This window comes from Nanorana parkeri, unplaced genomic scaffold (assembly GCF_000935625.1).
Source record: "Nanorana parkeri isolate BGI_ZX_2015 unplaced genomic scaffold, ASM93562v1 scaffold1214, whole genome shotgun sequence".
NCBI lineage: Eukaryota > Metazoa > Chordata > Amphibia > Anura > Dicroglossidae > Nanorana > Nanorana parkeri.
The window spans coordinates 203,177-218,869 of record NW_017307482.1 but is presented as its reverse complement, the minus strand read 5'-3'; the positions used below and the strand labels follow the sequence as shown (position 1 = coordinate 218,869).

General features: G+C 42.3%; 1 protein-coding gene across 1 annotated transcript in view; it reads left to right on the top strand.

Moving 5' to 3' along the window:
• The first annotated feature begins 6,628 nt into the window (after window positions 1-6,628).
• The window catches only part of GRIN2C (glutamate ionotropic receptor NMDA type subunit 2C), an 84,783-nt gene continuing 75,718 nt past the window's right edge, over window positions 6,629-15,693 (top strand). The window contains exons 1-2 of the mRNA XM_018568592.1: window positions 6,629-7,368; window positions 9,295-9,710. Coding sequence (XP_018424094.1) covers window positions 9,309-9,710 — 402 coding nt within the window. The 5' untranslated portion in view covers window positions 6,629-7,368; window positions 9,295-9,308. The remainder of the gene's footprint in view (window positions 7,369-9,294; window positions 9,711-15,693) is intronic.

The window sequence follows — 15,693 nt, the reverse complement described above, 5'->3', positions numbered from 1 at the left end:
ACAGCCATTCCTCCCGGGGCTGCTCTCCCAGGAAAGGCACACGCAAGTCCCGTTGCAGCCAGTATCGTTCCTTAGATGTAGGGAGGACCTTGCCACAATAGTGCTGCTGCAGTTGAAGAGTCTCCCTCCAGATCTCACGGCGTAAAGCATCTCTCCTTCCCAGCATATCCTGGGCAGAACCAGGATTGTCGAGCTGGGCCAGCGCTTCCATGGCCGTAGGCAACTGTGGCTCTTCTCCTATGTCAGCAGCAAACTTGGTCCTGGTGGTGGTTTGAAAGGTCTCCTTAGGCAAGGAAGCATCCCACCGCTTGCCACCAATGTGACGGACCCCCGTACTCAGGATGAGTATGTCCGCCGCTGTCTTCTTCCTTGCTGAGGAGATATTGGAACCTGAAGATCCTTAGCTCCCAGTTTCCCCAGTCACTAGCCAAGGCTCAGTGTAGGTGAAACAAACTCTGCTTTATTGAACAACTGCACAAACTTTTATACAGAAAGTGATCAGATCAGAATATAATCCCATCACATCCCCCGTCCCCTCCCTGGACATTCTGTCTTCATAACACCACAGGTGTCCACCTGCTAACGAGCTCCAGACAGCCATAGCAGGAGCCTGGCCAGAATGTCATTGTTCTGAGCTCCCTCAGAGAACAATGGGAGATAACGAGGGATGGTGCTGATAGTCTTTCCATAACCAGGTCACACAGCATAACGCACTCAAACATAACTCAACACCAATACACATTTAACTTATAAACTGATCACCATGTCGTCACAACATCAAGACCTTTGATACAGCCCAATGTAGCCGCTACAAAGTCCATGCCAAAAGTAGCACTACGTAGAGCAACAATATGCACTGTAGCTCAATGTCTCTCAAAGTCGCTCAGCTCAAATCAGCGCTTAAAAAGCTTTTTCTGATGTAGCTGAGTGTGAATGGGATCTTAAAGGAGAACTATGGGGTCAGTGTTTTTCCCCATAGTTCTCCTTAGGGTAACGGGAGGACACAAACTAGCGTCCCCCCCGTTACCATAAGCTCAGTATACCGCGAGCTACAGCTCGTGACTTATCCAACTTAAATTCTGCACCATTTCATTTAACTTTGACATGCCTGGCTTCGACTGATGTGGCTTTTCCATTAACTCAGCAGGGACTCTGTATGCCGGCAATACAGATATCAACAAATATAAATGTGAAATCCTCTCAAAAAATTTAGAATAGCAAGTATGTAATATTGTAAGTCACAGCAAAAACAACTGCCTGGTAAATGTAACAGCAATAACAGAAAAGGTACTTGGCATTTTCATGAGAACTACCAGGGTTGCAGGGTTGCAGCTGGTACCTGGCTCTGGTGCTCCACCACTGTCCTGAAATCATTAGGGAAATTTTGGGTAATGTAGTTTATTGCAGTGTATTGTTTTAGAAAAAGTGTCACATGACAACAAACAAAAATGTATCAGTACTTGTACTTGTAAGTACTCGGCAAGTACCAGTACTCGCAAAACTGGTATCTGTGCATCCCTCTGTTTATATTTATAAAAACAAAATCGTACATTAAAACAGAGATGTACAAATCCCAGGAGCTCCGTCTGCTCCCTACAAATGACAGCTGCCTCCTAATTTTCGAATTTTTCTCTAGTCTAGTCTTGGAGCTCAAAAGTATCGGTACATGTACTCGTACTGTACTTGGTATCTGTGCAACCCTACCCGATACCGATACTAGTATCGTGGCCAATACCAGGCACTTTCACAAGTATTTGTACTTGTGAAAATGCCCTGATTCTTAAGGCCAATATCAGCCCTTTACATTTTTAAGTCGCAGCAGCTGCTGAGTTCCCACACTTGTGGGGATGTCGGTAGCCTGCTGGGGACCTGCAGATAGCTGTCCATGGCAGTGCCTGTCCGGTTCTTTATCTCCTCCTCCTCCTTTCCAGAACAGGCACAGCCATGGACAGACCCAGAGCGGAATTACCGGCAGTGCAGCCGGAGCGGCCGACCCAGGGCTACTAACTGGGGGGTCCTGCTGCCCACTGGCAGAAGAGGACTGGGAGATGGATGGAGGTCGGGGGTCGGGGGTCCGAATATCTAAAAAATCTCGGGCAGCCACAAAGGATCTTGGGGCTGCCCTGGTCGAAAGATTTTCGACCAGGAGACGAAGAGAGGCACAAGATAAGTCTATGGACGGCGTACACCCACATGCAGACACCGTGGGATAGGAAGTGCCAGCATGCACAGAGGAGTCAGCGCTGGATCGGAGACCCGCTGCAGCGCTTGAGAGAAGGCTGAAAAGGACAGGAAAGAAGAAAAAGATCGGATTAAGAGACTCACCCAAAGTTCCCAGCTAGCTTCTTCTTAGACCTGTCCCTGGAATGTATCTCCTCCTCCCCTGCAGCAGTCTAGGGTCCAGTAAATCATCAACGTCTATACACTGCGCATACATTTGAGGACACTGAGGAAATTTCCAAAGTGCTGTGGAGGAGGGGACAGGCTGGAGAGAGCCCTGTGACAGCTGGTCGGCTCAGAGTTTTGGGTGAGTATATATTTGTTATTTTTAGAGGTTCATCGAAATGTTTCAAACCGAAACTAAAATAAATAAAACGAAATTAAAAAAATGTCAGGCCAAAACCGAAAATAATTTTTTTTCTAACCTTTTAAAAGAAAATGAAAATAATTTAGTTTTATTTATTTTTTTCTAAACGTATTTTTTTATATTTTATTTTTACTTGTTTATTATTATTTTTTTATTAAATATTTTTATTTTTTAACTTTACTGTCGGGGGCTCTGTGGAAATATCAGGGATCTAAAAAGACCCCTGATATTTCCCTTTTAAAATAGAAAAAGAGATTGAGGACACAGAGTCCTCAATCTCTTTTTCTGCAGTAGCGGTTATGAATGAACAGGAAGCCTCTATACTGCATGCTCCTGTTCATTCATAACTTGTGGAGATAGTATGGTTACTATGTCCACAATCATGAATGAACAGGAGGTGATGTAGATCACTTCCCATTCATTCATAATTGGGGACACAGTAAATATACTATGTCCTCAATTATTTGAAAATAGTGACCAATCAGCTGATGGCTGTGTGCTTGTACCCACTCTCCATCCTTACTCTCTGTCACAGAAGGCTGAGCGGGGCGGTGCGGGAGAAGAGCTGAGCCTCCTATGACAACAACAATGATACCACTCTCCTCCCCGCCCCACTTGGGCTCCTGACAGTTTCTCTCCTCCCCGCTGGGCACTGCGAGGTGTCAGAGGGGACATAGAGCAGTGCCCAGCAAGAAGGATGGTACTTTCGGCATTTTTCCCAAAGTGCCATTTTCGAATGACGTGTTTCGGCGGCCAAACTTTCAGTGCATCCCTAGTTATTTTAGCACCTAGTTACAAACGAACACTTAATTCTTCCAGTGTGGGGGTAGCTTCACTGCAAAGGTTAATAAAAAAATCCTGAAAATGTTGTTTAACATGAAACTGCAAAACCGATACAGGATACTCTTCCAAAAAGAATCAAATTTTATTCCACATGCCTCTGTACAAAGGACAACCTCTGACGCATTTTGGCATTCCTCTGCCTTAGTCATTCAGGGCTATTCACAAAAGGGTGAAGAGTTTGGGGAAGGCAGGAGAAGAGAACAATCTAGGACAACATCGCTGAACTGGAAAGTGAGCTGAATTGGAGAATTTTTTCCTAATCAGCTATGTTGTCCTAGATTGTTCACCTCTCCAAACCCTTCACTTTTGTGAATAACCCTGATAGTTTTGAGGCGAAGGCAGAACCGCATCAACACCTTTTTGGAAGAGCATCCTGTGCTGTTTCTACGGTATCCACTATGGAAGAGAGTTATCCGACCACTGAATGTGGATTACAAGGACGCATGACTGGGGTGAGCTGCGCATTTTGTGTCTAGTCTAACTTGGGTGTCACATAACTGAAATCCAACCTCAATAGTTTTGACCCCCCATACACACCCGCACACAATCCTTATTCCGGCCTAGTGTGTACATTATCCCAGCTGTCATTTGGTATTCGCGCCCTCTTCCTATCATAGAATGCAGTTACTACAGTTATAGCAGACCTTTACCCCCTTTTACTAAAAATCAAATGGGAAATCTTATCTGTAATCTCACAAGATCTCAGGGAAAGGCATTTTCCTCCCCTGAGATGATGTGCATGGTCACATGTCCTAGTCATATGAGTTCCAGGAATAAAATTTATGTGAGGGTTCTCATTCATCCAGGTCATGGTATATCTGTAAAAAATAAATCAAGGCAACTGGACGTTTCACTGGTCATCCAACTAGCTTTTCCGAATGACTCGTACAAAAATTATCTGGGAAATAAATATGGTGAATGTTGCTCCAATCAACAAAACTATTAAACATAACCAGCAACATAATCTGTGATACATAATGCAATCAACACCTTACCTCCGTGAGGTGTCTGACTCCATGCTGGGTATGTTTAACAGATTATGTTGATTGGAGCAACATTCACCATATTTAATCCCCAGATAATTTTTGTACAAGTCATTCGGAATTGAGAAAGCTAGTCGGATGACCAGCGAAATGTCTTCAAGCAAAATGCTGCAAGTACAGTTGCCTTGACTTATTTTTTCCAGAAAGTAAAGGGAGATTTAGTAACCCGTAAAAGGGGGGGGGGGGGGAAAGAAAAAAGATATGCAAAGAATAAAAAGCCGGCAATGATCAATGGTGCCATTTCTGAACATTTTTAAAGGTGTCTTTGTTGTCATTTGAAACATTTGGGTAAAGTTCCTCTTTAAGTTGTAAAACCTTAAAATATTGTTTAACCTCTAAAAGCCCCACTTGATTTAAGGGAAAAGCAAATAATGTATAAAACCTAATCAAGCTTGCCTTTTTTTTACCCCAAAAGATCATTTTTTTAAATCAACTTACTACAGAGTAAATACAAGTAAAGGTCACCTTGACCCTTCTAAACATGGACCACAACTGAATAAGAATGTACAAGGGATGTGGTATAGGACTGGGTCTATTGTCACAGAAGTGATGCTGGTGTCACCAGTGATAGCACAGGTAGAGTGGCAGTGGTCGGGAATGGTGGGATACACAGAGAATACCAAGAGAATGGGCAAGATGAGCACAACATAACATAGGCATCACATGTTCTTCTGACAAAGATAGTGGTAGACCAGTACTACTGCAGGACAACATGCATATAAACAATATTAAGCATCATAGTAGTCCAAAATGTTTTGTTGCAGTGATTAAAATGTAATAAAGCCATTGCCTAAACAATAAAGCCAGAACACTAGCATTTTCAGCAAAAGGATAGCAATGGCACCCTAGATATTTCTGATGACAGGTTTCCTTTAAATGCAAAAACCCTATGTGAGGAATAAACTGTATTCTTGTATCTAATACAGACAGTGCAAAACACAATTACAACTTTCAAAGTCAAGGGGTTTTAATAAAAATAAATAATGTATTTTTTTTTAATGGTAAAAGTACAGCTAATTAAAATAGAGTAAACCAAAATGGGTTGAAGACTGTCAAGATACAATAGTATATCTAATTCAGTGGTGCACAGTGACCTGCTATGTTTTTTATACATTATAAAGGTTTGCATATTAAATATGTCCTTAGTTTTAATGTGTTGGCCGCATTCTGCATTTATACACAAGCTCATCGGACAGAAAGGAAACTGCTAATGCAACACCTTGTGTCTTACTGCAGAATGGAATCAAAAACATTTAGTTATGTGTTATATGTATATCTATCTATCTATCTATCTATCTATCTATCTATCTATCTATCTATCTATCTATCTATCTATCTATCTATCTATCTATCTATCCCTATATATGTTTGTGTTGTTTGTGTGTATATACATACTGTATGTACAGTCGGGGCTGCTTGAGAATGAGCTCTCCCTGAATGTGTATATGAGTGTGTGTAAATGTGTGTGTAATCCCGTTGTTTAGGAATGAATGGATAACCTTATTTTCGTTGGGAACCTCTACAAATATAGTCCTGGGCTATATAGCAGAAGCATAAATGGCTATGTAAATTTTTGTATAGCACACATGATTTTCACAAATAATACATCGTGTAATATTCTCTCTAGTTATTGCTATACAACAAGGCTTCCTGCAAGCATGTAAGGTCACTTGTTTATACATTATACACATATAATATATATTCCACAAGATCAGTTATAACAAATAGATGTAGATATAACATAAAGCCATTGATCTAACATAAAGTCATTGATCTAACATAAACCCATTGATCTAACATAAACCCATTGATCTAACATAAACCCATTGATATGTTGGCCACTAAGGTCATAGATATATAAGAAGGGCACATATCAACATGTACAGGGCTTCGTCTAAATGCATGCAAACTACAAGCTGCCAGTTGTCTAAAAAACATTTGCCACAGGATTCAACAAAAAGTTAGAGAAAAAAAGGATTGAAAGAAATTGCACCGAGCTTATCAAGAAAACAAGAAGTCAAGATCTATAAAATGTGACAGCCAGTACCTGAGAAAGAAAAGAGAGAAGATGCCTGTACATTGAAGTACTATAAGAAAAAATCTCTACATGATGAGATGAAGTCAAGTAGGGAGAGCACTGTAGCACTGTGCGTTATAGTAAACCTCTTTCAAAGGTATCAGGTAGAAGGACAGGGCATGCCTGGTGAACACCATATATGCCCTAATACATAATTCAAGAGATAAAGAGCTTTCGATGTCAGAAAGAGAGCCTTGGGAAAAGGGAGAGACACAAGATCCCTAGATGAGCAGAGACTGAAAGTATACTGTGTATGACACCCAGCCATGGACAAGCAGTGCTCATTTAGCAGTGAGTGATATAGAGCTCCCCTCGCTCTCTGTCTCTGTCCTTGATACTGTCCTTTCTCTCATGCCTCTCTTTTCACTCTTGATACCTGTCTCTTTCTCCTCCCCGATGTCTGTTTCCTCCCTCTCCCATTTTACATACCTCCCAATTCACTCTCTCCATCCTGTTCTCCCCTTCATCGTGTCCCACACTTCTCACTCCATCCTCATCCTTATTCCCCCTCCTCTTTCTCTCTCTCTCTCTTTCACCCTGTACTACCTCCTCCCTCCTTGCTTTCTCTCACTCTTTGCATTTTCTAAGTCTCTCACGTTTCTTGTTGCTCTCCTCATTCATTCCTTTCATACTTTATCTGCTCTCTTTTGTATAGTTCTGTGCTCCATTCCCTCTCCCTCTCTCTTTTTTTCTTTTCCCTATCCTTGTGTTTAGATGTGTCTCCTTTGCGCTCTTCTTCTAACAGCTGGCTTTGCGAGCTCTGTTCTCTGTATTACGTTCTGCTGGCTTCTTCCTGTGCGGCTTGTGGCTCAGGGCAGGTGAGGGATGAACGTTACCTGGCTAGCGCAGACCTTACTGATGATTCGGCTGATTTCCTCTTCCACCTGTTTTATTAACTCTCTCGCTCTGCTTTCAACTCTTACCCACCAACGTCTATCCTGCACTCCACCTGTGTCTCTCCTGCGATAGCACTTCAGCTCTCTTTTCTGTGGGACATGGCGGCAGCAGGTGGCTCAGAAGAAGGAAGCAGTCAAAGCAGTTGTGCATCTTTTGAGCTTGAGCCTAATGAAGACAAACGACTGAGCTAACTAACGTATTTCCAGTTCTGTGCTCCCAAGAAGCCCCGGGAGCCATATGCCACGTTTGTGCTGTGCCCACTGCATTATGCCATACTCCTGAGCCAGTGCATGGCATTTTGCCACATTCCTGCAAAATCAACATTCTTCTACCACTTTCTAGTTTAGCTCATATAATTAAGCTGTGCTGCTGAGGCACCTACATTATTAGGCCTGGCTCCAAAGTAGCTTCGAGTATCATACCACCTGCAGAGTAGCTGACATTGTGCCATAGTCCTTTAGTGCTCCTCTATGTTTCGAAAAGCGGATGCAGTGCTTTGGTGGATAACTCAGTCCTTGTGCGGAAATGCTTTCATGCTTCTAACTTTTGTTTGATTACTGATGTTTTCAGTTGCAGAGGATATACCTGAACGACTGGAGGTCCCAACACTGTGATCTGGCTCGTGGTGGCATGGCAGGCCTTATTCACCCATATAATCCTCAGTCACCTAGGATTTTCCAGGTTCTTGATGCTTTGATTTAGACTTGCTTTGGTTCAGATGATTCAAAATCTAGCTTTGGCATCTTCAGCTTCTTTCCATTTTGGATTTGTGTTGCGTAGTCATTGTGGCATAGCAAAGGTGAGATTTTCTTTTAAGAGAGATGCATTTGTCTTAATGATTCTTCAGGGCGTCTTGGGCACAATTGTCTATAGATCAGGTTTCTAGTTTATGCAGTTCAGGTTTTGGCTCAGTGCTGGCTGTGTTTGAGGTCTGGTTCTGGTTATGTGGTATGATCTCAGTATGACGTATGCTGCTCAGTCAGGAGTCACAGGATCGGCTGGCACATCCACCCATGAATAATTCATGGTATGCCTAAAAATACATTGTAGTGTCTTCTGTATGTCCCATTGTCCTCTCACAGCATGTTTCCTCCTTTAAGATGCAGATTTTTGACAACCTGCTCTGATATACTTTCTTAGACTATGCTCCTTCTTCCACATGATGCTAATGTACTTCTTCTCAGGTGATGTTTACCTGTTGGCTGCCATTGGTGTCATTTCACTAATCAATAGTAGAAATGTGTGCTTTTGTTTACCTTTTTGTACCTAGCAAGGCTCCTTACTATTTTTGTTGTTGTCTTTTACTGCCCTTTAAGCCCATGACTCAGCGGGTCTCATTTATAAAAACATTTTTTATAAAAACTCTCAGCATTGTCCTATAGCTTCCAGATAATAACATTCTCTTGCTGTCCAAATACTAGGTAGGTTAGATTTTAACAGGTTGCTGTGAGGCAATGCACACAAAAAGACAAATATTTAAGGCCCAGGCTTTTGCAATGTATAAAGTACCACTCTATCATCATACATGTCAGTAAACCAGGTGCAGTAAACCATAGCAATGAACCAAAGTCCGATCATAGAAGGATAACTTGTGATTGGTTACTTTAAAGTACCAAACTCTGTTGCAAGGGCCATATGGTCAACTCCTTTCCATTTTTCAAAATCCCATTACAAATGCCAGGTTATTCATCGTTTGTTACAATATTTTGCAATATAGATTTCCGCAATCTTCCTTCTTACTGTATAATGACAAGCAAATTGAGATAAACGTGTGCTATTACTGTTACTCTATATGCAACTATGTGAATGTGTAGACTAGGATAACATACTCTTGTCTTCACCTGCAGGTTCAGTCTTTGACATGTTCCTGGCTTATTCCATGGGTTGTCTTTTTCTCGGTGCACTAGGGTGTGGTGCTGTGGTAATGGAAACGCTACTACCTCGAGCTGGAGGACCTGTGGTGAATGTGCCTCTTATATTTGGGGGTTCATTTGCTCAGATGGATTTGTTGGGACCTCTTCTTCCAGAAGGATCTGTAAATCTTCCTCTCGACATTCACACAGTCCCCGTGTATGTCAACGACAGTGGCCCGGGGCCACTCTTGCGCCAGCTGTGTATGGCACTAAAAGGGGCACATGCAGTGGTGTTTCAGGATAACATTGGAACAGAAGCAGTGGCCCAGATTCTAGACTTTGTTTCCTCACAGACTCTTGTACCTATTATCAGCATAAGTGGAGGATCAGCTGTCGTTTTAAATCCAAAGGTAAGATGAGATCATCAAGGAACCTTGTATTACTTGTTTTTTTAAACTAAAACAGATAGATAGATAGATAGATAGATAGATAGATAGATAGATAGATAGATAGATAGATAGATAGATAGATAGATAGATAGGAATATGTGTGCCTATTGTGTTATGTGGTTATTGATGTAAAGCATTATGGCAATTAAACATTACAACAACTGCTTTCAGCTACAATGTAAACTGAAAGAAAATTGGCTAGCACTGTTGTCAGATTGGCACTTTTTCTGTCAAACTGATCTGTCAATGGGTTGTAAACTATCAGACAAGATACACGGCCTCAGGTTTTTGAGCCTCTGGCTGGGTTCTGGCCTCAGTTTTATTATCACCCAATACTTCAGCTGTATTCTACCTCTGTGTGTGGGTCCTGAAGGTCATGCACACTTTTTGGATTTTAGATATATTTTAAAACACATAACAATGCCTACATGAATGTTCACTTACCTTGTAGCACTCCATGGAAGGCCCAAAGCCCATGAAGATCTAATATTTAAACAGAACTTTGGTTCATTCAGACATTCTTGGTCCCCTTCCCTATCACTTCCCATTTGTCACTGCTGGTCCAACATTATTATAGCATACATCCAAACTCTCCTTGACATTCCGGGAGTCTCCCGCTATTAGATAGCGGCTCCCAGACACTCGGGAGAGAAACATTTTCTCCCAGAAAGGTTTACTCTGCTCGATCTAGCAGAGTACAACCTTTCCCTTGTGTATGTTTTTTTTTTCTGACATCGGGGCCGCCGTCCGCCGTCAGTAAGAGAAAAAAAACGGCATAGGAATGAATAGCTAGGCTTCTATTGGCTATTTCATTTTGCAATAGCCATTAGCAGACTAGCTATTGCACCCGCCCAATGCTGCTGTCAATCAGCAGAGGTGGACCTGAAGTTCTCCATCAGGTCCTCCTCTGCTGATTGACAGCAGCAGAGGGCGGGTGCAACAGCCAGCTTGCTATTGGCTATTGCAAATTGAAATAGCCAATAGCAATCTAGCTATTCATTCCTATGCTGTTTTTTTTGTTTGTCTCTTTGTTTTTCATTCTGGCGCTGCAGCTGTCAGAATACTACAAACTAAATAAAATAGCAGATAGCACAGGAAGCATTAGCTTCTTTGCTATCTGCCATCATTTCAGGGGGTGCTCACCCCCCTGTGGGGGGAGGGGGGGAACAGAGGGCACCTCCCTGAAATGAGAAGGGAACCTCCCTGAAATTACGTTTTTCAGGTTGGGATCCCTGCAATATGCTCCAACTGGTTGTATGGCTGACTAGTATCTTGATCATGGCTACTATCCTGGGTATCGTTAAAGGTGTGTACTGTAGTTAAGGTTTAAGAGATATAAACAGTAACAAATTAGGTTATGTATTTATTTAAAAGGATCAGATGTATTATTAAAATTCAGCTAGCATAATTATTTGAATATGATTTAGTATGAGTCTCCTGTATTCCTTTGCACAGCAGCATATCAGGAGAGTGAGGGGCAAAACAAGGAGCCAATCAGGAGGGACGCAGTGTACATGTGCTGGTAAGCAGCATGCTAATAGAATGAGAAAGCCTTGTCAGAGTACAGCACTCCTTCACTATCCAGTCAGAAGCTGGGGGCATGGACCATGTGATGTTGCTTAACTCCCGTAGAGAAAACTCAGGTCATCAACTTAGCTGTTCTGTGTGTCAGGGCTGTGTAAATCTCAGGACTGGATAGACAGAAATACCAACATTTTGGTTTAGGTTTAAATTATAATATCGATGCTCCCATACACTGCTACCCTTTCTAGTTTTGCCTCCAAATAGACCTTCCCACTCTGTGCCCTTACACACTGCTGTTCCTTCAGGCCCTCTTACAGTGCTGCCCTCACATTGTTCTGCCCCCTCTGCGCTTTTATAAACTGTTATCCTCTCTATGTCCCTATACGAAGCTACCCCCTTTACAGTGCTACCTCCATCCTTGAGGTCGTACCTGCTAATGTGTCTCAAAGGAATGGATCCCAGCTAGGCTCATGCTGCTCATTCTAGGAAAGCCCCAGTGTTACCATATCACCACTGCCAGCCAATAAGGGTCTGGACATGGGTTCTATGAAAAGCAACCCCCCCTGTGAGTTGCATGATGAGGAGCTGCACACAGATTGTTGGAAGGGAAGGAGTATCACAGTTCTATCACAGGGTGAGGGTCAAAAGCCAATACAAAAGATAAAGCCCGGTACAGATCAGCACATGCCTCCGAACATAGAATACGTTTTTAAAATCTGTACTGTACAAGGTAACTTGGTACAGTTGAAAGATGTTTATTACTAGAGTCCATTCTTGCTGGACATTATAACGTATCAATGGATCACCAGGAACATTGCTGGACATTAAAATGTATTACTGGATGACCACTGGATCACCAGGAACAATGCGAGACATTAATATTTGCCACTAGATCAGAGACATTTCTCATTGATTCTCCGTATTACATAACTAATGACATATACATAACCAGGGATATTGCTGAAAGTTGACAACAGGAGTTCAATTTACAACCACAAGTAACATTGTACTGTTGTACTAAACTGATCAGTATCAGAATCTGAAGCAGGGGGAAGAAACATCACAAAAAATTTCTATCACTAGTAGAAATGAGGTAAAAGATACTTTTTGAATTCTGTAAGCACATTCAAGTCATCTTGGCCCTATTAATAAAGTCTCAGGTGTTCTTTGGTGTATTTTTTGGTATATTGTGCAATATTGTATATGCTTGTATATTATGTTGCTAGGTATATTGTATTGTTACTAGGTTGTGGAGTATTTATTGTAATGTTGCAGTCTTGGATTTATTATAATTGTGTTAAATTACTGTAAATTACTGAATAATTGTGTTAAACTTCACTAACACATCATATAAGCTTTAACTAGGGATGCAGCGATAACGATCGCTTGTTGCTAGGCAGCCTGGCTTCTTGACCCATCAGGAAGCTGGGAGATGGGTCATGGCCTGCCGTCCGGCTTCCTGATAATCCTGGCCCATGGATGCCTGTATCAAGGGTTGCCAACTGTCCAGGATTCACCCAGACAGACCGGGTTTTGAATGCTGTGTCCGGGTTTCATGGCAGCTAAAACCCGGACACATGGGGGTTGATTTACTAACCTTATAAACATGCCACGAACAAGTATACACCTCTGTAGAGTGTTCCCTCCCAGCATGATCTATTGGTGGAATCTAGACACCTTTGTAGGGTGTACACACCCAGCAGGTGTGTTGTGCAAAGCCCTGCAAGAATTGCAAGGTGATGTTGTGTAAATTAGCTCTACGTTGTGTTGCTTGCGTTGATGAATGCAGGAATGTAAATGCATGAGCTAACCATTTTTGTCTAAACTGTGAAGCAGCATTATATATGCATCATGTGCATGATTTTTCCATATATGGCATTAGTGGAAATATGCTTTAATAGACTATTAGAGCGGCGTGTAGCCTATGGCGCATGCTACATGACGCGCACATACGTAAATACATAAAAACGCACCATAACGGCGTAAAAATGTGACACGTTGCTTGTGTTTGGTTGATAAATACGTTTTGCTGTGTAAAAATGCGTGTGTTTTAGGTTAGTAAATCACCCCCATGATGTCAGACAGACATGGGGCAACCAAAATGAAGATAGAGGCTACTGCCCCCCCCCACTGAAAATAGTCTTGATTGTTATATTTACATATGAATGGGTGATGCTATTTACATATGAATAAACCACGACTCATTCTCCCACAAAAATGTCAGTTTCGCTGAAAAAAGAAAAGGTGGCAACCCTACCTGTATTGGTATTCAGTATCTGCGAATACCGTTAAAAAAATATGGTATAACCGGTATCGGTGCATCCCTAGCTTTACAATGTTAATGCAATTTCAAAATGTTCAACATTTTAAAATTTGCAATATCAGGTGATCCTGCCATGATGGTCCTTGTTCAGAGACTTCCAATCATAGTATAGCAATGCTGTGTCCCTGTCTCCCAATTGTACTCCTGCATTGTCACCCTGTTACAAGGGCTTCTGATGGAGGTACAAGTACCAGACCCAACTGCAGGAAAGAAAGGATGCTTCCCAGCCATCGCTATGCTATCAATAGGAATGAGCAAATTTGTCTGGGTTCGATTCACTGAGGGTTTGGAATATACTGTTTGAAACGTAGCAGTGTATCCTATTAAAATCTGGGGAAGGGGGGAATCCTGTAAGCAAATTCTGCCTATTTTAGGGCTAATAGACAAGCTATTGTTAAAAAAAGGCATGGGAAGCTGGGCATTGCCATGGAGGGCAAGTACCAATGCCAGATTTAAGAGAGCGTACTCTTTATGTGATTTCACAGGCAACATGGGAAAATCCCAAATCCTTTTAATTACAGGCCAGGGATGCCTGTGTAGCGTTCACCCCCGAAAGAGCCTGCTGGATGCCCGGTTCATTTCTGTCTAGGGTATGATCTTCAGCTGCCCATCCAATAGCACTAACCGCCCTTTTTCTGGTGCCCATAAACTGATGTCCACTCCAGTAGTAAAATACTAAGTAAACAATTGAATATCTTCACTGGGGAGAGAGGGTATGGGGGTTCTAGGTGTACATGGGTAACCGACAAGAGCTCCAGACTCACCAGACCTTGTAGGACTATCAGTGTAGATCCACTTGGGAAAAAGCAGACAGCAACTGATGTAGCAGATAGGCAGGATGGATGGAGATCCTCAACCAGGAAAGACCCCGACCATGCTCCTGAAGTCCACTTAGTTCAAGGGTACTTCAAGAGCCTGCATTGGTCCCGGTTCTCTTCCTCTATCGGCATCACAGGCCTCCTCCATGTTGTAGGCCTCAGGGAAACCTCTTCCCCCACACCAGCCCATGGCCAACCCCAGGCCTCAGGCCTAGCCTGGGGGGGCAGGCTGAATAGGACCCAGCCTTATTCCATGGCTGGTCCCGGCTAGTCTGAGCACATGGCAAACCCCACCAGTATATGTACCCTATCCTAGCATGCACCACTGGCTGAGAGAGAAACTCAGTGAATGCCTGCTGTACTGTACATACACTACAGTGCCTCTCATTGGCTGTCCCACAATATGACTGAGTCACACTCTGCCCAGGGGGGTACGGTCAATGTTAGACACCTGGAATTAACCAGTTAATTGCCACTACAAATCCAGCCAGGCTGACTACAGTCCTGGCTATCACTAAATGTCTAGTAGCCAAATCACAGAAGGTGATGGGTGCTACACCTGTATGTGGTGTTACGGAAAAGTATGATTTTCATAGACAGCTTCATGGACAATGGAATCTGGCAGCACATATTTGGCTGTGGAAGTTATTTCTCTTCTTTTACAAAAAGCTTTACTTACAAACAAGAGCAACACCTTTATTTAGGTAGTTTTAACAGCACATGCATCTGGCGAATGTGAACATCGGATAGAAATTAACCAGTTTTTCCCTAAAGGCTAACCCGTTCTCTCTAAAGCAAAACTGTCCTGCCTCTGACAAATCTCTATTAAATTAAGAATTAAGAAACTGCAGATGCTACAGCAGTATAAATTGGGCAGTGGCAGGGCAGTTTTAATGACCAAGACTAGGCCAAATTGTACTAGAGACACACACACACACACACACACACACACACACACACACATATATATATATATATATATATGTGATGTAAAAAAAGACAAAAAAACGCAGTATTGCAATGTGCAATGATACCTTTCTTATTGGACTAACAAAATATATAAAAGACAAGCTTTCGAGAGTGAACCTCTCTTCTTCAGGTCAGAAGCAATACATATTGGTATTGCTTCTGACCTGAAGAAGAGAGGTTCTGTGTGCGGTGGTGTATATATCTTTCTTGGATTACAATAAAGTTTGAAGTCATCTGTTTTGACCTGCGGAGTGCAGCAGTTTTTTGGATTACAATAATTAACTTTACTCATTCTTTGTGTCCAACTTTT